Genomic DNA, 27,990 nt, shown 5'->3' with positions numbered 1-27,990 from the left:
GATTGATCAAAGGGAATAAAATCACTGAGAAGCTCTTGAAAGACAAATTAATGAATCAGGTTTCTGTAATGTGGCTCATAATGTTTCTTTATGTATGTTTTGGTGTTTGTTCAAGTGAAACCTAATCACACTCTAAACTTGGAAATTTAAAGGGGCATTTACAGTGAAATTTGTTTAAATATGTGTCCAAACTCTGGGCATTATAATGTGTTTATCAAATCATAGCTATGGAAATTCTGTCTGAAAATTGAATCTGTAAAAACAACAGCAACAGGCAGAATATTTTGCTTAGTATTTAGCACAAATATTTATGAGTGTATTTTCTTTATACAAAGCAAAACAATGCTGGATGTACTGAATGTATGCCTGTGTTGTCATCATGGATTTTAGCTTGTTGTATTTAGGAGAATTGTTTAAATATTATATTCACATATAGTCTTTAAGTTTACTTAAAGTTAAATGTAATGTATAGCCATTTATACAGTTTGGGTAAATAGTTACCAACTATATTAATGTACAGTAGCAAAGGCCTTCACAGTAATATCTAAATTTATTTTTCTTGGTTTTGCTTAATTGATATTTGGTATAGATTTTATATAGCAACATTTTTTAGCCTGAGTCTCTGCCCTCTACCACAGTCTACCCTGCTGAAAAAAAAAATAGCATGGTTATGGTGGTTGACGTTTTAAGATTTTGACCAGCATAGGGTATGTTTTTGTTTGATGTATTTAGTTTGATGGATTAGTTTGTCTACAAGCATAATAAACCTGACTAGGGGACTAATGAATGAATTAGGGGGCTAGCAAGTAGATTAGGGGACTACAGTGGACTAGTGGACTCTAAAGTGTAGTAGTGGACCATATAGTGTAGTTAAGGGCTACCGAGTGGACTAGTGGAGTAGTGGACTATCAAATGAACTAGTGGAATACTGGTCTACCGAGTCCCAGTCTGTGGTCATTTTTTCACTATTAATGCGCTCAGGGTTTTGAATGAGCCACGCCCCCTCGGTACGCGTCCTCTCTTCAGATGCTTCCCAGCGCAAAGTCTGACAGAAGCGCAGCTGAAGTGGGTCGATAATTTAAGAGGTAAGAAAAAAGGCCTCTGTTTGTTTGTTTTGTTGTCGGGAAACGGTCACTAAATTAAACGCTATTTCATGTCTGAGGACGAAATGCTGGCAGTATTTTCACACGCGCTCTACATAACTAGTGTGAATTTACCGCGCGACGTGTTTACAGAAAAATCCTAATGCTCTGTAGTTCTACTGAAAATACATCCCTACATCCCCTTAAAAAACGAATTAGCTGCTCGTTGTATTACATAGGGGTCCATAAGAGAGTTTAACCAAACGCGACGGAATTCGCGGTCTAATAATGCAGTCTGTCTCTTTGCTTTTGGTGCAAATATGAAAATATAAGCGGGAGTTAGCCAGTTATATCAGTCATTTTAGCTTTCATTAGGTAGTATGAGTCTCATGAAGTTCTGTCACAAGCTTTAAATGGTCTTTAAACTCTCATGTGAAACCTCAGCAGTACTGTGACAGTAATTACGCTGTGAGACGCTCTTGGTGAATATATGGTGAGTCTTAATATATGCTGAATATATGGTGAGTTTTGTATTCATTCTGCGCCTTTATACATCTAATATTGCTTAACAAGCCCTGGATTATCATCATGTGAAATGTCCTGCATTATCAGCCCTGCACATACTGCCTCCAATAAGTACCCCAATCACTGGTTGTAACTGTAAATGTGAGGAGCAGTTTGACTCAGTTTGGCATACAGCTGGTTTTGGATGGTCTATGGTGCTCTTTGGTGGTCAAGGTAAGTTAATTGAAAACCTGGTCATCCAGGTTAAAACATACTCTATGCTTGACCAGCATAATGTATGTTTAAACTGATTTTGGTTGTGATTGACAGTGCTGGCCATGCTGGTGTTTCTGGTCAATCATGGTCTTGTTGGTTATTCTTGTTTGTTTTCATTATAAAAAACAATAAAGACCATGTTACATACAATGTTATATATAAACAGCTTTGGAAAAAATAAGTGACTACTTAGAATTAAAAGTAAGAAAGTATATTTGATTTTGCCAAATTGAAAATCTCTGGAATATAATCAAGATGAAGATGGATGATCACAAGCCATTATTTTTTGCATTATTTAAGGCCTTTTTTGTTATTTCAGCTATTTCTCATCTTCTTCAAATAAATTCTCTAAATGACAATATTTTTATTTGCAATTTGTGAGAAATGTTGTCCATAGTATATAGAATAAAACAACAATGTCCATTTTACTCAAACATATACTTTTAAATAGCAAAATCAGACAAACTGATTTAGAAACTGAAGTGGTCTTTATGTACAATAAATGTATGTATAAGTGGTTTACGTAGTGGAATAGTGGAGTAGTGGACTATTGAGAAGTGGACTACCGAGTGGACTAGTGGAGTAAGAAGGGGACTAGTGAAGTAGTGGACTATTAAATAGATCAGTGGATTATTAGTGGTTATTCCACCATACACCAAACTAATGCTAGGAATGGTTCTCTGGCCAGTAACACCAGAACTTGTGCACAGCTGGTACAGCCCTGCTCCTGGAGAGCTACCTTCCAACAGACAACCTTCCAACAGCTCCAACCACTAATCATTCCCACCTGGTCCATTTAATGATTGTCATCAGGAATGATTGATCAGTTGATTAGGCAGTGTTAGATTTAGGATAGAGATGTAACCCTGCAATTGGTTCCTGAATGGAAAAAAAAGCCCAAATGCAAGAGAACCTTCTCTATTTTCTTATTATGATGCTGATCCTAATCATGGGAGCCTACACAATCTAATGTTTCTTTGCAGAGTCATATTTAAAAATGTAAAAAAAAAAAACTGGGAGAACTTTTATCCTGATGAAAGACAAGCAAACATTCAAATGCTTGTTTTAGGTAAAAACTGAGAATTGCAAAGTCATTTACAATGTTTTTCTGCAAATTACTGTCGCAGAGAAACATACTTATAAATTGCTTAATGTAGGAATCAGATGTCTGAAGACTTTAAAAGCAGGGAAGTACCTCTATATGTTAAATACCCAAAATATTGTATTAAATCATTATAAATGCAGTATTAAATCTACTAATTTCCTTGGTTTCAGTTACAGAATAACTTTTTTTCGCTTTATCGTCATAATGTGTGCACATAATATAATCTTTTTTTTTTTTTGCTGTGGGAAAATTCTGACAGTTCTCATTTTCCAAGACAATCTGATGTATTTCATCTGATTCGTGTATTTTTTTAAATATTGCAATAAATAATGTTTAAAATATATACACTGATCATTAAAAAAAATTGTTGCCCCCAGAAATAGTTGCCCCCAGACGGAATACAATGCTATTCAGAAGAAAGGTAAAGGTTACCAGGAACAATAAATTAATAAAAATGTACATTTAGCCTTAATGGTAAAGTGTAAGTAAAGTGTTAGTAGTGCGTCAAATTGCATCCCACACATTTTCAATCAGGGATAAGCCTTGTGGAGAGGCTGCTTGTCATGGTATAGTATCAGTGTCTTCAAGGCAAACTCTTGAGAGCCTGTGGCAGCAGTCTGTGGACAAGCATTGTCCTGTTGGAATAGTACACCTGAGTGTGTGTTCAAAAAAGATAGGGCCACTGGTTGCAGGACCTCATTAACGTAATGTAATGTATAGGCTCTTAGACCCCATAATGAAGACTGAAGGTGACCTGACGCAACACAAAATAACCTTCTGGACGAAAAAGGACTTCTGGACACGTGACGTGTGACAACAAACTGTATTTATCTTGGTGTTGATCACAGTGCTTCCACACACTGATTCGTTGGACAGTAGAGGAGCTCCTCACTAAAGATGACCAACTGTCATAATGCTTTTATCTTGGGAGTGACAATGAACAAATCCTTGTGTAGATGCATTTGGACACCATTAGGAACCTCTACAACTTCTGAATAGCTTTGCAATCAGCCACTTCCTTCTGGGTGCAACTGTTTTATTTTGATGATGAGTGTATGTTGCATTGTCAGATATTTCAATATCATCCAGCCCTAGGTTTAATATTATTGTATCGTGAAAGGAAAAGTGCTATTGTGCCATCTCTAGTAATGGTGAAGATGCTAAAGGTGAAGCTCATTTCGCTATGTGGCGTGAGGCTTATCATAGTGGGCAAATGCATATGTGTGCTTTGGATGACCATCATCATACATGAAAGCTGAACCAGCACCTCTGTAGATGACGTAAATTTAAATAGTGACAGTCAAGGCGTTTAGAATTAGTAATTGTGTTTAGCAGAATCCACCCCCCCCCCCCTCCACCTTCAGTCACCAATATCAACTCCCCCACCCCTCACTCACATTCACACACACCATCCTGTTCTGTTCTCCACTTTAGAATGCACTGTTGCCATGGTGACAGTATGGCGCACACTCTCTCTCTCGCTCACTCTCTGTGTATCTCTCTCTCTCTGTATCTCTCTCTCTCTCTTTTTTCTCCTCTTTTTATATATATCCCTTTTTCTTTCTCATTTTGTGGATCTGTGGGGACATATAGTGGATCCATTGTTTTCTGTAGGTTGTTAGACAATATGTGAGCTTTACTGTTTTATCATTTCATTATTCCATAGATTCTTAATGTAAATTGTGTTCCATCTATTTTTTACATTATATTTACACATTTTCTTATGTTCTCTCTTTCTTTTTGATGTGTTTGACTTTCTCCAGGAGAAACAGTACTGTCATTAAAGCCTTCTGAGAGGAGAAAACAGCAAAACCTAGAAAATCTACACCCACCCACGGGCAAGAAAACGGGGGAGAGAGAGAGAGAGAGGGAGGGAGAGCGAGCAAGTGAGCGAGCGAGCAAGCAAGCGAGTGTGTATGTGAGAGAAAGCGGGAGAGAGAGAGCGAGAGAGAGGGAGAACAGTCGATGGATGCTGCTTGGACGGATTGGTCGGTACGTTCTTCTGTGACGAGGACCAGGGAGCTGCAAGGATGGATGGAAAAGGCAGACACATTCCTCCAGGTAACACACACACACACACATGCACTCACCCATACACACACACTGACACGTATGTCTAATGTATGGCTGATGCCTCTCAGCTTCAAATGTTGAACACTGAGCTCCTGGCAGATTCTGTACTCGGGTTAATGAAGTGATCAGAAGTGGTTTATGAGATGGTTTATGAGGTTCTATCAACAAATGTTCCTCACTGCAAACATCTGGATGTTCTGCACGTCTGTCTGTTGTCTTCTGTCTCTAAATGAAATGCTGTCTCTTTATATATTCACACATTAAGGTGTGTAAATGCATATATTCAGTCACTCAGTCATTATTCAGTCTTTAATCAGTCAAGGCAGTAAATCCAAGCAGGTAAAGCGAGTTTGTTCCTACACCTTCATTTCACCAAGCCCGTTTTTAATCAGCCACCAATCAGAGCCAACATCTGAAATGCAAATTAATTCATTGTGTTGTGCTGACAGTCAGTAACAAAGCAACCTTAGGTAAAGCTAAGCTTTACATTAGTAGTCTTTCTGAATACTGAGAACCTTAGGCCTAGTTCATCTTAGTTTAATAACACTAGTCAAATATAGATATCAGCACTTTTTCAGCTCATTTGTTGCTTAAATATTATTTACACAATTTTTAAGAGGAGGAAAAATATTAGGAGGACATACAATAGCTTAATTTCTGGTTTAAATAGAGATCAGTGCTTATATTTAATATTTAATGGTTCCTGCATTTTGATGAGAAAGCCAAAAATCCTTCTTTTTTTGTGTGGCCCTAAAAAAATAGGCCCTAGAATAAATTAGGAACTTTTTTGTTTTGTACTGTGATCTTTAGACCAATAAACTAAATGACCTCTATTCTGATTGGACGCTCTGTACTGTGCCTCAAAAAGCACACCAGAATGAAGCACTGCTTATAACATCAACATGAATAAGATGGGCAAAACCACTGTGAGCCAAATAGGTTGACCTATGCAAATATGTTGATGTTTGTGACATCACAAAGAAAGTTCACTTAAAATAATGTTTTTTTCCAGTTTCTATACATAAATTCTTTGGGTTCCACCTTCTACAGTCAGTAACAATGCAACTGAACTTTAACTTAGGAGTGTTTATGAATACTGAGAATCTTGGGCCTAGTTTATCCAACTTCATTTTTGTTTCTCAGTTTAACAGCACTAGTGAAATATAGAAATCAATACTTTTATTTGGTGTTTAATATATCATATCATAATTTTAAAGAGAATTAGCAAATTATTGTTTGTTTGTTTGTTTTCATGTTGTTTGTGTGGCTCATAATCTTATATCCTACAGAGCAGAATTTGTGTGCCAAAAACTGTCACATTGCATTTTGTTGCATTTTTTTTTATTTCTTATCTCCTAGAATAAATAAGTGTTTTTGTTATATTCTGTTCTAACTGGCTACCAAATAGTGTGCTTCAATAAACACACTTCTGAGGAGATGAAACACTCCTTATAACATCAACATGTTAACCTAATCTAAATATATTGGTGTTTGTAATAGGAATTTACTAAAATGACTGAAATGGCTGAAAGCTGTATGCTAAACCGCATGCTAAACAGCCTTAATGTATTTTTATTGAAAACATTTTAACCTATTTTTTACCTCAGCTGTTTGCGATTTTAGGGATTCATCAAAAACGTCATTGTCCTGTTCAAGGTATTCTGTCTTTTTACTCATTCACTTTTTTTGGTAATTTTTGGCCAAATTATTTCAGTTGCCAAGTATTTGATGCACCCATAGTTTGTAACATCATAATGACTCCTTTTGCAGTTTTAATACATGGACTCTATAGAATGTTGGAAATGTGTTGTGTATGTATTACGAGACCTGTAACATACAGTAATGCTTACATCAAAATGACCAGTTTACTGCTAAATTGATTATTATTTAATTCTGCATTCTACACTTGTCATCTTTTTTCTATAACAGTTATAACAGTATTGTATTGCTGTTATATACATGCTTCTAAGTACACACCATTCATTATCATTTAAAGCTGTTTAGACTGTTCTAATGGGTTTCTGTGAACCAATGGCTTGAGAGACATGATTTAAAACATATTTTGGTGATTAATCAGTGTTATTTGTGACAGTCATCCTTTCCGATGTCAGCACAGGCAGCTTTCAGGCTGAAGACAGAGAAGCATTGCCGTTATTTAAGATGAGTTGTCATTCTGGTGATAAACAGCATACATATTCACTACTAAACTTGTTAATTAACTGAACATAAGTAGTGTTTATCAATACTGAGAATCTTAGGCCTAGATAATCAGTTTAATAACACAAGTTAAATATGTATAAACAGATATAATACTTTTATTTGGTGTTTAATATTTACATCATTTTAAAGGACCAAACATGTTTTCTTTGCAGGTTGTCTTTAATTCAGCTCTCATTTCATCGTCAAAATGTTGTTCGGTTTAAAATGTTTTTGTCATTTTTGGCCAAATAATTGTAGTTGCCAAAAATTTGGTGCACCCCTAGTTTGTAATATCACAAAGACAATTAAAAAATTAAAACAGACTCCTTTTGCAGTTTCTATACATGGACTCTATGGAATGTTGGAAATGTGTTGTGTATGTACTATGGGCCCTTTAGAATCATTTAGTAATGCTTATATTAGAATAACCAGTTTACTATTTAATTCTGCATATATTTCAGTTTTCTCTACAGCAGTGTTGAATTGCTTTCTTGCACAGGATTCTAAGTACTCATATATTATAATTTAAAGCTGTTTAGACTGTTCTAATGGGTTTCTGTAAACCATTGGCTTGAAGGACATGAATTAAAACATATTCTTTTCTCTTTTGGTGATTAATTAGTGTTGTTTGTGACATTCGTCCTTTTCGATGTCATGACAAGCACCTTTAGCAGGGCAGTTTTAGACTGAAGAAAGAGAAGCACTGCAGTTATTTGAGATGAGTTGTCATTCCGGTGATAAACAGGTTACACATTGGAAAGATGACAAATCCAATGCAAATTTGCTTAGTTGCTTCTGTTAGACGGAGATATATTGGCCTGTCTGATTGTTTTCTTTGAAGGATATCAACACTTGGGTGCGGGTGAGTGTCAAATGTGTGTAAACTAGATTTAGAGTGATGGCTAATGGTCCATATGGTAATTGTGAGAATGTAGCCTCTGCTTTGCTGCTATTTTTTAATAGAGAATAATAAATGACTTTTGAAGTGCTGCCGTCTGAGGGAAAGTGACATGCCACTAACCACGGCTTCTGTGCAATAACTTGTTAAACAGGTACTATTTAGTCTAAATGCCTTTAAAATATTCTCTGTTTGTTAACACTGTTTAGATATATATTCAGTTTCACACAACTGTATATTTACTTGGATTTTCAATTGTAGCTTTAAATCTGGCAGTTTCATAATCTTCTGGTTAACAGTGCTTGGAAGGCATGGGAGTGAATTTTCACAGCTTTGCTATTTTTAAGCAGTACACTGGCCCTTTTAAACAAGTGCTTAACGGTTCTTGTAACGATATCTCTACTCTCTGGTGCACTGAATTTAGCAACCGATATTATTCAGCTGAATGTGGTAAAATAAGTAAAAACATCATGCAATTTGTACTGAATAGAAAAGTTTTTGATAGTGCTATCAAATCTCAATTGTTGATATGTTAAAATAAAGATTTTTAATTTACAAGACAAAAAAATAATAATGTTAATGCATTCCTAGTTCTAATAAGGCAGGCCTTATAAAAGCTTATAAAACTTATAACGTCTATCTATTTTGTGGATATCATCAGTGACTAACTTACACAAACCAACAAGACATTTCATAATAATAAAAGTATTCCTGTTTAATTAGATGAATTGGATCAGGTTCGTAATAAATGTATCTAACTCTAATAAATATGGGATAGAATTTGAATAAGACATTTTAACAATAATTGCCAATAATAATGCATTTTTTCTGTAGGGAAAAGATTGTTATCTTATGAAATGGGTTTAAAAACCATGATAATATGTTTGACCGTATTTCCCATCCATAGGTTAGCATAATGTCTTAGACAGGGCCTTACATGTGACAAATTAAAAAAGAAAAATTACAAATTAGATGATTTTTCTGTATCTCTAGGCATATCGTAAAACTTCAGTGATTTTTAGAAAAGAGATTAGGTGATGTGATTGCCTGACAAATATTTTTTAGATGCAAGCTATCTATTATTTATTTATTTTTAAACATTTTTCATTTTATATAAAGGCCTTTGTGGTGAAATTTCTTTTTCTGTGCCTTAACATGCTATGTCATAATATTAACACCTCAACCAACAAATTATTAAGTATTTACATTATCTGGGACAGATCTGTTTTCTGAAAATGGTCTAAATGAATTTCTTCCCACACATTCTTTACTGCTGTCCACACATCTTACCTCACCATGTTCTCATTTGGGTTTAAATCTGGTGATAGCATTTACTTTTAAAACGACTCCATCATTCCATCCACAGAAATGCACAATTGCCTTGGCAGATATCTAGAGTGAATAAAAATATTGGATTTTCATTTTATATTTAGGCCCATCACAGTTATTACATCATCAAGTTATTGTACAATATATAAGCATTACCTCAACAATTTTGCTGATCTTAATATTGCTTATTATGTTTTTTTTCAGCATGTCACCTTTGTTTAAAAAAAACAGTTTTTGTTATGTTTTATTTATATAGAATATTTTAACATTTTATATTTCTATTATTATGCTTTTTATCATAATATCAGTAATGATATAAAAATAGTCTTAAACAGTCTTAACACTAATATTGTTTATTGTTTCTGGGGCAAAATTTTACGGCATCTTAATCATCAGATTCTTGATTATTCACCAAGGAATAAATCCCCTTAAACAGATCTAAAGAATCCTGTTCCTATAAAATATATTTATTCTATTACTGAATAGAATATACACTGATATATACTGAATATACGGCATCACAACATCCTATCATAATCCAAAATGTTACTGTAACACAGACATATTTTCCAGGTTATAAATGAATGACTCCTGATGCCTCCTTTGTAAACCACATCTAGTAACTCTGCGAGTGCTCAGATCCTGACTTAATTACTTCTCATGTAGCTGTAATACCTTCAGTCAACTCAGACTCGTGGAAATGCCTTCCAGCTGTTAAGGAATTAAGCATTAATTCAAAGCCAAAAAATCTTCAGCCTGCTTTCCAGGAATTTCTCAGAGGAAGTGAAATCGCTTTAAGGGAGCTTTCGCTGTGCCTCATCAGTGACATCCCTAATAACTGGATCACAACACATGATCAATGAACCCGAAACCTCAAAATCTAATATTCATACTTCCTGTGCCCGTATGTACACACCTAATCTCTTTCTGTTTTTCCACCTTCAGATCCCACATACACCAAGCAGAGTATACTGCTTTCATTCATATTCTCATCTTTCCTCTCCTGTCACTTCCTCTTCCTTTCTGCTCACCCTGCATTTTCACTAACCTCCTCTTTTCTAATCTCGGCTGTCGTTCGTTGTACTTTTCTCCTTGTGTGTTTGGGAAGTGCTGCCATCTGAGGCACAAGTGGCACGCCACTAACCACAACAACAGCTCTTCCGTTTCATTGGGAAAATCAAACCCCTGTCCAGTTCTCTGCAAATGTTTGGACACTGCTGTCATGTCAGATCAAGTCATTTTCTGTTGGTATTCTAATTGAAAATAAGTGAACAAGAAACAAATAAAAAAAGCATTATCATTTAGAGCACAATTTTGGATATGCTTCTAATTTTAACAAATTAAAATAACAAATGGATTAACCAAATAAACTACCGTGCATTTTTTATTATATATTTAATTTCATACATTCCACATTTTAATGTATTCAATATATTACATTAAGCAAATAAACAGAAACTGTACATTACAGTGGGCACAATTGTGTTCTCTATAGAGCTACATGCTATAGATACAATGTGATGCACAGTTAAATCTGAAAATCAATAAATATATTTTTTTGTAATTACCACAATTATACTGTTGATCACAAAAGGACTGAGAATGTACACAGTATGTGTCCCAGAAAACATGCATCCTCTTTGGGCAGATTCATAGAAAACATACATCCTCTTTGGGCAGATTCCTAGAAAACATGCATCCTTTTTGGGTAGATTCCTAGAAAGAATACTTCCTTTTTTGGGCTGATTCATTGAAAACATGCATGCTCTTTGGGCAGATTCCTCTTTGGGAACATTCTTAGAAAACATGCATTCTCTTTGGGCAGATTCATAGAAAACATACATCCTCTTTGTGAAGATTCATAGAAAACATACATTTTCTTTGGGAAGATTCATAAAAAACATACATCCTCTTTGGGCAAATTGATAGAAAACGTTTCCTCTTTGGGCAGATTGATAGAAAACATACATCCTCTTTGGGCAGATTGATAGAAAATATGTATCCTTTGGGCAGATTCTAACACTGATTGGCACTGGATAATTTGTAGAATTTTGTCAGCTCGACAAGTTGACTTTCCAAGTGCTGTGCTGAACTTTACATTTCTAACAGGATTCAACTTCCTGTTGTGTGCATGGATGTCATGCAGCAGAATAAGTGTAACAGGTTCCCCAGTGGATCCTTTCATTTTTGTTTATAAATAAGGGGTAATTAGATAGAGAAGTAAATGAGCACAGCCATTTTCTGGTGTGTGATGTGCATGCATGCTTTATTTTTCTGTTGCTATGTGGTTCATGATGGCTCTTCTCAACTTCTTGTAATTGATCTGATGTCAGTGACTAACACACGTTTGGTACTGTTTAGTGCTGCTCAGATGGTACATTCCAACTATGTTTCTGTACACTGTAACGTGGATAGTCTATAAATTCTCTTTTTTTTTTACCACCTGCAGCGATGGTGTGGTGTGAGCGGGGGATCCAGGTGCTCCTCACCATGGTCGGGGCCTTTGCAGCATTCGCACTGATGACGGTGGCCATTGGCACAGACTACTGGCTATACGCACGGGCATTCATCTGCAACAGCACTGCCAACTCAACTCAGGACGACCCCCACAACAAGGACAAGAAAGACCCCGGAGCCCTCACACACTCTGGCCTCTGGAGGATCTGCTGCCTGGAAGGTATGTGTGCGGTTGCATGTATATATAAGTGTGTGTGTGTGTGTGTGTGTGTGTGTGTGTGTGAGTGTATAGGAGGTTTGTGAGAAAGTGTGGGAGGCCAGAGGATACGCATGCGTTTGTGCATATTCCTGCCTGTGGCTGTGGGAGAACCATAGCCAACCATACCATAGCAAAACGAGGAAGCGCCTGTCTTTCCAGTTCCTCCTCTCTGCATTTTGTACAAGTCCAAATGCAGGTTAATGCATGGGTAGCAGTAAAGCTTATGCACTTGCATTAATACAGCCACTGAAGAAAGATGGTCTTGATTGCAGCACACTGTATGAAAAAGCATTGATTGCTGTAGATTCTTTCTAGTTGGTTTTCAAGGGGCATGTGGCTGTTCAGAACATTTTCTTTACATTACTTTGAAAGGAATATTTGATTTTTCTTTTGTGTTTTTTTTTTAATATCAAATAATGTCCCTTTTGGCCCTAAAACATATATATATTAAAAATAATTGTCATTATTTTCATATTTATAAGACGTTAGATTACACAGAAGTGATATTTTGCCAGTTTAATCACTTTATATTTTCTGTCTTGCCTTTCATGGTAAGCTAATCTTGTGTTGTTTCAAAGATACATTTTGATTTTAAAAATCATTTTAATTACCTAGTGGTAAAATAATTTAATTTTAATCATTTAAGCCTTATCTCAGCCAAGTATGGAGACAATATGAGAAATATTAGGTGAAATTATTTCATGAATTGTTGAACATGCAGCAGAGAGTGTGAAGGCTGTGATGTCACTGGTGTCAAAGTTTACCTTTTTAAAGGAATATTTATCCCAAGATGACAGAACAAGCAATACTCTGAAAAGAGTGAAATTCATTTTTTAAAAAATATATGAAATTAGCTAAATGAACAAATAAAATGTCTAAATTATATAAAAAAACATTAAACCTTTTAGAAACCTTTAAAAAAATGAATTTTGTTAATCATTCAATTTAATCAGGTGGCACTGTGGACATGGCAAAACACACATCCCACCAAAAAATGTGCTAAATGTACAAAAAGTAGTTTAAGTGATGGTTATTAGCTTGCTATATCAGTAATGTAAGTTATGCATTTTTTTATATTGGCACGTTTTGTTGATATTGATAGGTTACAAAACACTACACAACCATACTTTATAATAAAAAAAATCATAAAGTAAAATCATAAGTATCTACCCTGTTTTATTCAGTTTCTTATAATTATTATTTTATTTAAATGAATGTAAAAGAAGACATGAATCATCCCACCACCAGGTGACCTTCTATAATTGCTTCAAGGTCTAGTCCAGATGCCCGTGTACCAAATATAGGCCCTTAGACAGTGGATGGGTGTTAGCATAGGCACTTACCTCAAGCAACACAGAGATGAGTGACCAGTCATTTGCTGTAGTGATTTTTAGCAATAATATATGCTGCATTCAAGTGCATGTTGGATGGTATGTTTCTCAGACTTGTGTTCATGTGAAAAAAGCAGTTTGGTAAGCTGCCCAATGCTGCTCCCTACATCCTACACCAGTAAGAAAAACTATATTTAGTGCACGATTTTGTTCAACATTCGTGGATATAGAACTGGATTTTCTAAGGATTTTCTTCTTAGAAAGTGCCATGTATTGCAGTCATGTAATTTTGTTAATAAAGATTTTTGTTGGATATATTTATATATTTAACAAACAAGCAAAGGGAAAAAATATAAACAATTTTGTGCCAAATTGGCAGCTCTAACACATATTTTATTTCATATTATTATTGTCAATCAATCAGTCCACCTTTGCATATTTATGATTTATATTTATCAGGAAATTAAGGGTGATCTTCTTTTTCAAGGATTAATAATATAATAATTATAGAATTATCTAATATTTAATAAATATTTTCTATATCGAAAACATTAGACAAAAGCAACAAATATTATATTAATATATTGATTGTAGTTGTTAAAATATTACATTACTTTTACATTATTATTTGATTATTTACTGTTGTTTACATGCTCTACCATGTTGGAAAGCGTTTATCACGTTTATCTCGTTTTTCTGATAAAATCACACCATGTGAATGCAGCATTAGCCACAAGCGGAAAGTGACAAGAGGATTTAAGGGTTTCTCACATGCATGCAAATGAATTATGATGCAGTGAACCAGCATTTTGAACAGCCTGGCCTGATCACTTCTTTTGACAAGTCATAAACATTTTGCTTTCTACCAACATTTTGTTCCTATTCTCAACATGTGTTTCTGAAAATGGAGGAGAGGCTCATAATCACTATTTATTGTATTTTTGTTTTATATAACTGTATTTTTACACTGTTTATTCAGGTGAGTAAAGCGCTTCAGTTTATTTACAGTTAGCATAGATATTAATGAGCCAGGGTGATATAAGCTAAGGATTCGTCCCATGTAGCATGTTTTAACACAGTAAACACGCAGACTACAGTCCAATATACTCACCTCTGAATGGTGAAAGAGCTAGTGCTAGTGCACAGTTAGCGGCTAAGGCTAATTCTGCATTAGCAGTGCTAGCCAGTGTTAGCAGCAGGCTACAGGCTGACAATACTCACCTCTGAATGGCGAAAGAGCTTAGCGCGGTTAGCGGCTAATGCAAATACTGCTGGAGAAATAAACTGAAACTTCTGTATAACGCTGTACTTCAGTGGAGTGGCTTTACTGCTCCTTACAAGCTGACTGATAAAATTCCTACATATCATTCATGATGATGAATGGGGAAAATTAAAGGATTTTAAGTGCGCCTTATAGTGTGAAAAATACAGTATGTACATAAACAGGGACAATTTGGAGAAAAATATAGTCTGGAGGAACGTAGCAGATATTGTTGGTGTCTCTGATAGGTTGGTCGCTTGATACATAGCTTAAAAGATTAGCCTGCATTTTGATACACACCCACACAAACGTGGGGTGAAGTGAGTGACTTGTCATCTGCCTGAGTGAACGCAGGGTTAGACTGGAGTGCAGCTGTATGCAGCATGGTGTGATGTACTGTGAAGTTAATAAAATAGTCTTTAAAGCCTTTTTTTTGTTATGCTTAGGTGGAATAGCCTTCAGCACCTCACACCATGTTGCCAGTTGTTTGATAAATCCCCTTTGAACCACTATTGGTAGTTACCCATTGGTAGTTTATCAGTCTATTGTTAGTTTGGCCTTTGTTTTTACCAACTTCCACCTTGTTGGCACTAGAACTGACAATTTAGCTACTGTCTAAAATATAGCCTATTCTCTATCCCAGATTGTGGCATTGTTACCTGATAATCAATCTTAATTAGGGCTGTCCCTAACGATTATTTTTTAAACGATTAATCTAACGATTATTTTTTTCGATTAGTCGACTAATCTATTCATTGAGAAACATATTTAAATAATTATTTTACGTTTTAAAGCAAACGATAAATTACTATATTTATATATAATAACAACAACAACAACAACACAAGCCTACTAAACCAAACCCCACACTTATAATCACTTAACAGTTACATGTACAGCACGTTGTTTAGATCTATAACGCTAAAAATGGATAAGCTCCCATACACCACAACCGTGTGTTGCACTGTTTTCTGTGACCGCTAGATTTTGTGACCACTGGCAAGTAGTTCTCAGCAGACCGGTGCACTGGCCGATTCGAAACGTGTTCGTTTCTAATGTTTACCCCGACTGGCCAAAACGGTTCAGTTTAGGGCTGAGGGTAAGGTGTAGGTATAGAAAGCTTCCGTTTTGCCAATGAACGCTCATAACCGTGAGCACTGGTCACAAAATTCCGACGGTGACAGAAAACGGTGTAACACCGCAGCGCCGACGGCGCTAGCTAAAATAACTTAAGGCAGCTAGCTTAGCTAAACACCTGAACTTATGAATAATGCTACTGTTTCTGGAAACTGCGAAATGCCATGCACAAATATAAACCAAAAATGTATAATTTCTGCCTGTGGCAGGTTTAAAACCTTTGGTAGACAGCCTTAAGTCTTTTTAAGGACACCCGCGGAGACCCTGATGTAAACGGTAACTTACTGTGTGACCCTGTTGACATAGTGCTCCTGGATGTTTGCGCTTCAAGTGCTCCTTTTGCACGTATGGCAGAGGACCACATTGTTGCCCTTTTGCGTGAAATGCTCCCAAACTTTAGATGCCCGCTGGCGTTTTTTTGTAGCTGGAGATTGCTCTCCGGAGTCCAAGCTCTCTAGAGCTTAGATTCTCTGCCCGAACCCGACATGACCCGAGGCCCGCCCGTAAATCCGACCCGGGCTCCAGAAAATAGTCCGAGATGTAGGCGTCTGTTTTTTAATTATATTTTTATTAAAAAAAAAATAACGAAAACTGAAAGTGAAACTAAACTAATTTATTTATAAGCGCTGTTTTCACTACCGCAGTTCTACAGCGGGGGTGTTGTGCCGATTCTGTCCGCGAAGCGGGAGTCAGATTCAGCAGAGAGTCGGATTCGGCACGAACGCGGCGGCACCTCGCGGTCCGCGGTGTCAGTTGTAAGCGCTCGCGCTAGCCGCAAAATACGGCAGAAAACACTGAGGGAGCTGCAGAATTATGAATGGGACTAGAATATGAGCACGAGGAGATCAAAGAGAACCTTCACCTGTGAGTAGAACAAGCAAATCTCTCTCTCTCTCTCTCTCTCTCTCTCTCTCGCACGTGAACTCCTCCGCGTTTGACTTGCAGAACTGTGTTTAGCTGTTCTTAAAAATCATTTTAATTAAATAATAGTTCTATGCTTCTATGTTACCGTGTTAATTAACATAATTCTGATCATATTTCGCTCATTAAAACAGCCCGAAAACAGCCAGTTGGAATTTTTGGGCCCGATCTAACCTCTAATGCTCTCCACAGGCGCCGCCATGTTTACGACGCGCCGACGCACGTTATGCAAATCGATGTATTTTTGTAATCGATGACGTCGATTATGTCGATGCGTCGCCCCAGCCCTAATCTTAATATCTTCATTTAGTGGTCCTAAAGAGGCACTAAACCCTAAATCATCTTTTTTGCATTAATAGCTGAAATGTGTTTCTTTGCAGTTGTGAAACATACCAGTCCTGCCTAAAATTTACATAAACATTTCCTAACCTTGAAAATATTTTCACCTCTGCACCGCCCTCAACTGTGCTATAGGTGATGATGTTTTGTGTACTTTCATGTACACAAACACTCACAATATGAAAATCAATCAATCAGTCAGTAATACCGCCCCCTGGTGTTGTCTAATTATCTGAGTCTCACTGCTATCAAAGGCACACTGCTCAGCCCAATCAGCTCTCCAACTACACCCATAAATCACCCAGTGCCCCTTCCAAACTACCCCTTCCATTTTTTGCATTTTTCAAAATTGAGCTGAAGGTGGAGTCAGCTAAAATCAGGGGTTTTAGTTACTCTTTAATAGTATGGCTTAGCCGTTTAAAACATTTGATAAACATGTCAGTATTTTTTGGGTTGAAAATATGGATTTTTGTTGGCACAAAATAAGATTGTACAAAAAGTGATAAAATACAATTAAAATAAATTCTATTAAAATATATATTTGAATATTGAAAGCTACCACTTCAGCCACTCCTAGCATGATTCATAAGTTATTGAAATACCACAACCACAAAATGCATGAAAAAGCATGCCATTGCTGACCACAAATCAAGCAATCTGGCATTATTTGTGTTATAGAATATTTTAATAACCACATTATTAGAAGATAACCATTTTATGCTTCTTTCTTTGCTCTGCATAGGTCAGATTTCCAAACCAACACTCCAAATGCAGGTGGTGTGGAGTGCAGTAAGTCATCCTGTAAAGCTTATGTATGTTTAATTTTAGTTAGTTTGAAAAAAACAAAACATTTTTTTAGGTTGTTTAGCTGCTTCTGCACAATGCTGATGCCTAAACCAGTAAGTATACAAAATATATTCAGCACACATTTTTGTTCAACTGGTCAAAGACCATTTCATTCATGCTAATGTGAAGCATGATAATACTATCTCTAATATATGTAAAAATAGATACATGTACCTTGTTTAGAAAGCTGAAAATTTCAGGGTGAAATTTGCTGGTTTGTTACAACGTATGCTTTGGAGGTACTTGATATTCACAAATGCTCACTTCTGGATTCAGGACGTAAACCTAAATCCTTATATAATGCAGTTTACTGCAGTCATGCTGTTTTATTGAAAAGTAAAGTGTTTACAATTGTGAGGTATTTAACTGTTTAGCAAATGAGCAATTTATATATTTTTTTCATTCTATATGGAAAACCCTAAAATATATATTTTTAATTATAATATGATCATTCAATTAATTTATATTTTTACTCAGCGGTACAGTATATTGGGGGTAACTCTTATTTTCAGTGTAGCTGAGCATTTACAACAGACAGGAATTTAAAGAGAATATAAAAAATAATATATGTATTTTAAAACTTTAGACTAAAGCAACATAGAAAAATAGCAAGTTAACAACATTAAAAAGACAAGAAAATTAGTGTTAGCAAGTGAATGATCTAATTTCAATGCAAGGCAGTAAGATTTTTTGTCTTACTATGCACTGTGGAAGTGTAAGGTTATTTTGCTTATTTTAAGAATAATCAGCTTACTAAACATTTACACTTTTTTATAATTTGATCTCAAAATAAGCACATAAAGTCACAGATCAAATTATTTAATTCATTTTAAGGCTTTGAGCTTATTTTTAGAAATCTTACTTAATGTCCTTACCCAATTGGCAGATTATTTTGCTTAATATTAGCATTAATGTCTGAATTTGCATATATTTTGTCTAGTTTTTGCTAAAAAAAAAACTAAAATAATAATAATAATAAAAAAAACTAAAATAATAAGTAAAAGTAATAAATACAACATTAAGATTAAAAATGAATTAGAGATGGTTAAAATACAAAAATAAACTTATATATCAAACACAATTCTAAAAGGTAAATTATTAAATAAAAATCAAATAAAACATTACATACAGAGGTGTTTATTAATAAAAAGGTATCGGTGTCTGAATAAATAGCACAGAATAGCACCTGCATTGATGCTTTGTTTTGTTCTCCTGTCATGCAGTTTAGGTCGTGTACACAGGCAGTCTATAATAATTGCTGAGATGTATGTATGTCAGACTTGGACACAATGCACAGCACGTATTGAGTGATGGTGTGGGTGGAGGAGTGAGGAACACTATCATCAGGTTGAAACAGTATTCTGAGTTTGGGAGTGTGGGACTGTACTGAGAAGAATGAGAAACACAGAGAATAGAAAATCCTAGCAGTGTAGGAGGTCTGAAGACGGCTTTCCTTCTGTAACGTTTTTCCCTTTTTGTCGGTGATCACTGTAAACAGCAGTGTTGTTTCACTGGCCGGGTACACCTCGTACGTTCATGTAACACATCTAATGTCTGGACTCGGAGATGGAGGCGTCGGTGAGCTCGCAGCATTAAACACACCCCGGCTTGTACTCTGGTCTCGTCTCAAGAGGCGGCTTTCCAGCAAACAGTGTCTCTCTTTCCCCACATTTGCATGAGAAACCAACAGGAGTGGATGTCAATGGCTGTGATTATACGATGAGTCATCGCAGGTCAAAGGTGTCATGGAGCGATCGGCCTTTTTTCTGCATAATCAAGCGAAAGAGAAACAGAGCTGTTCGATGTGCTGAACACAACTCACCCTGCTCTGATCCTTCTGTTACCGTGCAGCTGCTCGCTTCTCGAAGCAAGAGGATGAGAACCAAAATCCTCAAAACACACACTTTAAACACGTCATTATTTAAAACGCTCAAAGCCATACTTCTAAAACTGCCTGTGTATCTCTGTTATTTATGATACTGTTTGGTGTGCTTTTGTTTATAGTTATTTGGTATTATGTTAATATATTTACTTCTAAAATTCAAAAATTTTTGGTCAAATTTTAATACATTTTGACCCAAACCAGCAGGGCATTTATTACCGATATTGCTGAGCATTATGCAAATGTAAGATTTTATTGCTTATTTTAGGAATAATTGATCTAAATCAGTCTTACTTAGAATTCTCACCTTATTTTAGGTAAATTAAACTCAAAATAAACACAAAAAGTAACAGTCAAAATGTTCTGACTTTTGTGTCTAAATGTAAGCCACAAAATCTGCAATTTTCACTTGATTTAAGTCTTATTCTATTAATTTTGACGTTATAAGCTTACATTAAGAAACCCTACATTTAGCGTAACCCATTGACAATTTTTTTTTTGCTTATTATAAGCATATATGTCTCCATTTACACATATATTGTGTAGTTTTTGCCAGTGTTTTTTTAGCCGTGATCAAATTGAAATTTCACCATGTAGCTGCTCGCTTCCTGAAGCTAGAGGCTATAATTCGAAATCATAAAAACAAGACCTTTTTATCAGAGGACTGCTTGTTATAAAGGTTGGACGTCTTTATATAGCATATATCTTATAGAGCAAATGTTCTAAACATTTTAATACTACAGTTACACTACACTCGGATAAAGACTTAGGAGAGAGCCTTTTTATGATTTATGATACTGTTTGCTTTTCATAGTTGTTTGATACCATGTTGATATTTTGCTTCTACTTTTAGATCTGTCCCTGATTCTTGGTCCATTTTGGGACCCAATCCGATTACTGATATTGCTGCTGTCCAATATTAATTAATTTATTTTTTTGTCAGTTTTCTTTTCTTTTATTTTTTTTGGCATATCTGCCAAAGCTAATGCTGATATATAAAGACTAAACAATTGGTATGACTTTGTAACAAATAAAAATAAATGAACATAGCTCATAAATCAATTAATCTTAAAGTAGCGCAGTCAGCTTTGCTTGGTCTTTTTTGGCATACAATAAAGATGGCAGCGAGTTTCCTTTTCAAATATTGGCAATATTGGTAGATATTGGTAGAGATTGGGATGCTAGTAAAAGAATGATGCTGGTATCCAATATTATAGACAAGAAAGATTAGACACCACAGTATAACTTCAGAAATAAATGTAACATTTATATGTCTTGCATTTTAGCTTTCAACCAACTGTAAACAAACAATGAAATAAAAGTTTTTTTCTAAGAAATTTGACTGTACACAACTTTAAATCTTTTTTTTTAATTAACAGGCTTAATAAAACAGTAGATCTATTGAAAATAGTAACAATAAATAAATAATAGGCATAAATTAATGGATTTTAAGGAAGCATGGCCAGTGTTGGGCCAGTGTACTAGCACAGCCAGATAAGCCAGATTCCCATATCATTGTGCATCCCTCGTTTGAACCTGTAGCTGCTCTGTACACTATTTAAACAGTTCTGGCTTAATAATAGAATAATAGAAAAGGTCTAATTACTTGGACAATGTATTTGAATATTAAACTTGTTTTGCTTATTATTTAAAGTTATGTAAAGTATGTTTGGCTGTTACAAAAGTTACAAGTTAAAAAATACAATGCTGGAAAAAGACACATGCTTCTTTAATTTGCAATGGTTCTGTATTTCTCACAGCATGAAAAAATGCTAATATGCTGCTAAAGGCCTATATATAGTGCAGGTTGTGTACGCTGCAGTAAATTATACTCTTCACCTGCAGGGGGGAGTCATGAGCAAAAAATACCAGTTCTTATATAGCGCTGCTTTAACTGTGCTTCAGATTTGGTGTGCTGTGGGACAGTCATCAGGTTTTTATGAATCTGGTCTTTGGTGTCAATGATGAGTTTTTTTCTTTTTTAAATAAACGGAAAGGTTTGATAAAAGCACTGTAATCCTACTAAAAGAGTGATTAGGAATGCACTGATGTGAAAATTATGGGCCAATGCTGGTATCTGCTGTTACACATGTCATCTATATATATATATATATATAATTTTCAGAGACTGCACACCCTGGTATAATAAATAAAAAACATTTACATGTAAATGTAAACATGTAACATTTATTTGTCTTACATTTTAGCTTTTAACCATCTGCATTCAAACAATAAATGAAAGGTTTCTCCAGAGAAATTGGTTTCTAATTTATTTAGCTAACTGGTCCTTATGTAGACTGGTCAGAGCTATAAACCCTCTTTTTAATTAATAGGCTAAATAGAAGCATAGATCATTTGAAAATAGTAACAATAAAAAAATGATGAACTTAAATCAATGGATTTTAAGGAAGCACGGCCAGTGTTTGTTCGCTGTAGTAGAAAGGCCGGCATCAATAAATATCTCAGCATGTATCAGTTTGAAATATCTAGCTATCAGACAATTTTTTTATTTAAATCGTTCTACATTTGAATGATTGGATATAGATTCATAACACTCATATTTAATAACTGTAGATTTAGTGTTCCATTCATCATGTATACTTTCATATTTATAATAATGGTACTTTAAATGTTTCTTGTACAATTCAAATATTCTTTTTTAATATCCAAACAAACCTGTTATTGTTTCTGAAATTTCTATATAAAAGAATCAAAAATCAGTCAAATTTTATCAAATTGATCGGAAATTTAATTGTGCAGTCAGTGGTGATACCCAGCTTTACTGGGTCTGACTAAACGTGAGCTTCTAAAGCTTAGAATAAATTCGCTAGAACAGTCTGTGAGCTTCTCACATAACATAGTGCTGCTTTTTTAAAAAGGAAAAGTACCTACTGCATTGTCTCTCTTACCTTCTGTTTTTCCCACCTTTCTCTCTCTCTCTCTCTCTTTCTCTTTCTCTCTCTCTCTTTTTTCTCTTTCTCTCTCTCTCTTTTTTCTCTCTATGTGTCAGGGTTAAAACGAGGCGTGTGCTCCCAAATTAACCATTTCCCTGAAGATGCTGATTACGACCAGGATGCTGCAGAATACCTCTTGCGTGAGTTGTGTGTGTGCACAGTCTAACCGCGAGTTTTTTTATAAATTTAGCAGCTTGCGGTAAGAGAGCATGAAAACAAGGTTATCGGTTTTCACTGATCCGTTTCACGTCTCAATTCTTCTTTCCTGTCCTCTCTTTCACTTCCTCTCATAAGGTGTCGTCAGGGCCTCCAGTATATTCCCTATCCTTAGTGCCATCCTGTTGCTGTTAGGTGGGGTGTGTGTGGCCTCCAGCCGCTTCTATAAGAACAAGAGACACATCATCCTGGGAGCAGGCATTCTGTTTGTGGTGGCAGGTAGGTTGAAAGGCATGGAAGATGTTTTTTAAAGCAAAAAGAGAATATGTCTAATTTTGTGTCTAGCTAGGACTTCTGTTTCTGAGTCTGTATGGTTGTGTATTTGTTGTATGTTGGTATATAAGTGACAGACTTAAAGTTATTTCAACACTCATTTAACAAAAAATAACGCACAAAAAAAGAGTTGAAATCCAGTGAAAATTTCGAGATATGCAATTCTGTGGCACATTTGCCCACAGGCCAAGAAAGTGTTGTAATCAGACATAGACATTACTAGGACACTAATGCTGTGTGGGCGAGCATTACCCTGGTGAAAAATGCCAACTGGATGACATGCCATGAGTGGCAACGTGTCTTCAGGATGTCCTCTACATATCATTAAGTGTCCCTTATATGGGATCACTTCAGCAATTGGGGTCATGTCTTGCTCAACAGCTTTTTTTTTGGTCAATAAAGACAAAGGCAATCTGTTGTGTGTTATTTAATTGTTATTGAGTACAGTTATACCTCTATAACTGACATTTTTACAAGAAAGGTGCTACAATACTGTAAAAAAGCAAATAGTAATTTTAATAGTATATAGTAACTTTCTTTAAAAGTACAAAAACGGTATTACATCTAGACAGATGTTTGGTTAATTGAATATTTACACCTATATAATGACTGTTGTAGCATTTAGCTTATTTTAAGGCCTGATTGTACCTGACTAGTAAACATCATGTACATTAGAAATGTATATAAAAGGCTTCTACAGACAGTGTAAAATATAAGTGTTCAATTAACACAGTTCATTACTAAATGTGTTGAATTAACATGTGATGTTCCTCGTCCAACATTGCTACAGCATAGCATACCAGCTGCAGGCCCTGTCCCACTTTGCTTCCGACTTTGTTCAACATGGCTACTGCAGTGTTAGCATGGCCTGGCTAGCCAATAGGCAAATCATTTAGTTTTAAGCACCCTACTGAATAGTTCTGTGGTAAAGAAAACCACACTGCTAAAAAAAAAAAAGAAAGAGAAAGAGAAATTATCACGGCAATAGTTCACGGAAAATCATATTTTTTTTTCTCTGATGATTTGTCTTACTAAGCATTGTGTAAGTGTAAGATTGTTTTGCTTATTTTATATTATATTAATTAAAATAAGCACTAAAAGTCTACTGTCATACTATTCTGATACTTGTGTCCCAATTTAAGACACAAAATCTATAAGTCTTGCTTCACTCATTTTTAATTGCAAAAACAATTGCGATTCAGAAAAAAAAATTCTCAGATGATATTTGTTTTGTCTTATTAGACATTGTTGGAAATAATTGATCAATTAATCAGTCTCACTTAGAATTTACACCTTATTTTAAGTCATTTTAACTCAAAGCCAAAAAAATAAAGGATTTTTGCTTGATTTAAGTTTTACTTTACTCATTTGAGACTTTGTGATTGCTTGTTAAAGAAATCTTACTAAGAAATGTAAGCAGATCTTTTGCTTAAAATAAGTTTTGGCCAGACAAAAAGCACATTTACAATTCATCTTTTATGTAAATGTATTGTTTGAACTGATAACAATAATTGTAAAATTCTTAAATAAATGCTGTTGTATCAACCCTTTTAGATGTTTTTGACTGATATGTATATATATCTTTTTCTGCTCTAGGCCTCAGTAATATCATTGGTGTCATTGTGTACATCTCAGCGGCGCTCAGCGACATCTCACCCAAAAAGGATGAGGATAAGAAATGGCACTACTCATACGGCTGGTCCTTCTACTTCGGTGGTCTGTCCTTCATCCTGGCTGAAGTGGTGGGAGTCCTGGCCGTTAACATCTACATCGAGCGGAACAAGGAGCTACGCTGCCGCTCACGCACTGACCTGTTCCGCAGCACCACCTCGGCCGTGCTGCGACTGCCGAGCTACCGCTTCCGCCGCCGCTCCTCCCGCTCTAGCTCCCGCTCAACCGCCGAGCAGCCACGATCCCGGGACCAGTCCCCCTCCGGTCTCGCCGCCAAGAACTTCGGCCCACCTCTGGCTGCTGGACCACCTCCATTCTCCGTGGCCACACTGCCTAACCCGCACACACATTCTGGAGGCGGGGGTGGAGGAGGAGGAGGAGGGGGTGTTGGGGACATCTCTATGTATACTCTAGGGAGGGAGGGGAAGCCTCCTATGTATGGTACGGTGGACCGTGCCACGCTCTACCAGCTCCACAACTACTTTCCCACCAAGGAAGGAGGAGGAGGAGGTGCCTTAATGACAGGGACCCTGCCCTCGCTGTCCAAGTCCAACCTGGCAGCGTCAGCCAACGCCCCCCTCAATGCCCCGTCTTCCTCAGGCCCTGGAGTCCCGGCGCCCACCCTGTCCGCCGGCTCCACCGCCACCATGGAGAGGGATAGAGGGCTGGGAACGCTGGATAGGCTGGGGAAAGGAGATAGCTCCAACACCAACACTCTGAACAGGAGAACAACACCGGTGTGATGAAGCATGATGGAGTGTGATGGTGGTAAAGGTGGAGATGGTTGGGGTGGGATGGGGAGGGTTAGTGGGTTTTAGAGAAAAAGGATAACAAGAAAGAAGAGAAAGATGGAAAAAGAATGATCCGAGAAAATGGTGTATGCAAACAATATCTGAAAGAAAGAAAGGAGCGAAACAAGAGAAGCGAAAGAAAAGGAATGGTCGCCAACCCTGGTCTTGTATTTAACGCTCTGCAAGGTCCTACTAAGGGACTACACTAACTTGCCACACCTTTACCAGCTAAGTCCTTGATTTGCTGGATCAGGTGCATCAGTGTGTTAGGTAAGAAGGTCAGTGTACTTGCTCAGAGGGAGGTGGCATCACAAACTTTTCCATTAGGGGTGTAAAAGTAAAAAATATATAAATATATCTTTACGGTGGCGATTCAACTGTATCAGTTTCAAACGTTGCAAAAAATTGCATAGATTTCAACTTAAACAAACATTAACTTTATATCAATTAAAGGATGTACTCACAAAAGGCACGGTTCAGCCCCCTCCAAACTCCCCTAGTGGTGTTGTGCGAATTCAACACCCCCGCCATGAAAAGCACACTCTCCTGGAGATAAACCACTTTAACTTACTTAGGAAAATGTGCAAAAAGTCATGGTTATTTCCATCACGGTTACATACATAGTGATATAGCACGCGCTCCTGAGAGGGAAGGCTTTTCCTGACTGCGGCCGCCATGTTTGTTTACAGGAACGTTGCATCACTGATATCCTCTTGTTCCATGTTCGGGCAGGACAGAGCTTAAACTGCATGCATACTGTCCACAAGTCGAAGTGAACCATGCTCTGGTCCACCTCTTCAAACAGGACAAGGCACGGTTTAGTGTACCATGCCTGGGTATGGTTCGGAGCGATCGCATGACTCAATTGAGCCGTCCTTTGGAATTCTGCCACTAATTGCCTAGTGTGAGTACACCCTTAGACTCCAAAATTAACATTCACTAAGACCAAAATATTTAATTACAATAAACAGAAGCTCATTCACATTGCACCAGACTCTAGTTCTGTAAGAGAACAGAGCCAAGCTACGATACTTGAATTGAATGGAAATGTAAATAATTTCAAGTGCGTCCTCCTCATAATTTAAATAGATTTTTTTTTTATCAGTCTGCAAGTAACTGCTGGTGTCGTCCTCTGTTTCATTATGATGGAACTAGTTAAGCTCAGTATACACCTGTTCAAATTAGTTTATATTTAATAATCTTACAAATAGTCCAGATTATTTAAAAAAGTTCTGAACTAAATCACTTATTAACTGCTACTGTTTTGTCACCTGACTGTTGTTATATGCTCACATTTACTAGCTAGCAAAGAGTACCTGGGGTGTTATACTGCTATTTATAGTTTAAACTCTAAATTCCCTACAATAATAATGATACTAGAGATGGCTGGGGACATGCAGCAGTTTTTGACTAAACAAAATAAAAGATTTGGCATTTTTTCATTTATTTTGCCACGTTTTCACCACTGCCAATTTTTTTATTAAAAGAAAATGACACAGTTAAGATATAAAAATATTTACTAAACACTTAACATTTTAACACTTCAGTAGAAACAACAATAAAGCACAATGTAACTTTAAATATATTAGAAAAATCTATTATTCTGTCTTTTCACTTATTCAGTCGATTACCAAAAGTGCTTTTTTTTTTTAACACTTTTCGGATTAATCATTTTAGCTGCCAAATATTCAGTGCATCCCTAGTTCTAAATCTGATAAGATTTTACACTAGTAGATATGAAGAGGCAGGAAGCACACTGATGCTACATAAATAACTTTATAATTTTTTTTTCATTTGGTCAGAACTAGAAATCAGAAGTCGTCTTCAGGAAAGTAAAAACACAACTAAATTAAAGTTAGTGTGATTAAGGATGCACTGTATTGTGAATTGCGGGCGTATAGCAATATTCGTTTTTTTTCTGTGTATATATCTGTTGGTGTAAAAAAAAACATAAAGGATTTATAAAATGTAACATTTATTTCAAGAGGGGTTACAGAAGAATAAAAATGTATAAAATACGATTTTAAAAAATTATATAGATATATTTAAGTGCAGCTTAAAGCTTAAGCATATTTAAGCTTAGTTTCATTTACACATTCAGCTCACAAATTACAATAAATACATTTTAATACATAATAATCAAAACGACCAATTTGTCCACCCCTAATTACAATCAGTTAGCATAA

General features: G+C 36.0%; 1 protein-coding gene across 2 annotated transcripts; it reads left to right on the top strand.

The window, feature by feature from the left end:
- Positions 1–994: 994 nt before the first annotated feature.
- On the top strand, positions 995–27,626 carry cacng8a (calcium channel, voltage-dependent, gamma subunit 8a). 2 transcript variants are annotated; one of them, XM_007258230.3, is made up of 6 exons: positions 995–1,085; positions 4,731–5,028; positions 11,916–12,143; positions 22,910–22,993; positions 23,148–23,288; positions 24,939–27,626. In XM_007258230.3, exons 2-6 carry the CDS (start codon positions 4,998–5,000, stop codon positions 25,754–25,756), a joined length of 1,302 nt encoding a protein of 433 aa, XP_007258292.1. In that variant the 5' UTR covers positions 995–1,085; positions 4,731–4,997; the 3' UTR covers positions 25,757–27,626. The 2 variants fall into 2 exon arrangements, with proteins under 2 accessions (XP_007258292.1, XP_022538720.1); XM_022682999.2 differs by lacking the exon at positions 995–1,085 and adding an exon at positions 4,498–4,577.
- The last annotated feature ends 364 nt before the right edge of the window (positions 27,627–27,990 follow it).

Source organism: Astyanax mexicanus, chromosome 3 (genome assembly GCF_023375975.1).
Source record: "Astyanax mexicanus isolate ESR-SI-001 chromosome 3, AstMex3_surface, whole genome shotgun sequence".
In the NCBI taxonomy this organism is placed as follows: domain Eukaryota; kingdom Metazoa; phylum Chordata; class Actinopteri; order Characiformes; family Acestrorhamphidae; genus Astyanax; species Astyanax mexicanus.
Note: the sequence above shows the minus strand (reverse complement) of the source record. Positions and strands in the feature narration are given on the sequence as shown.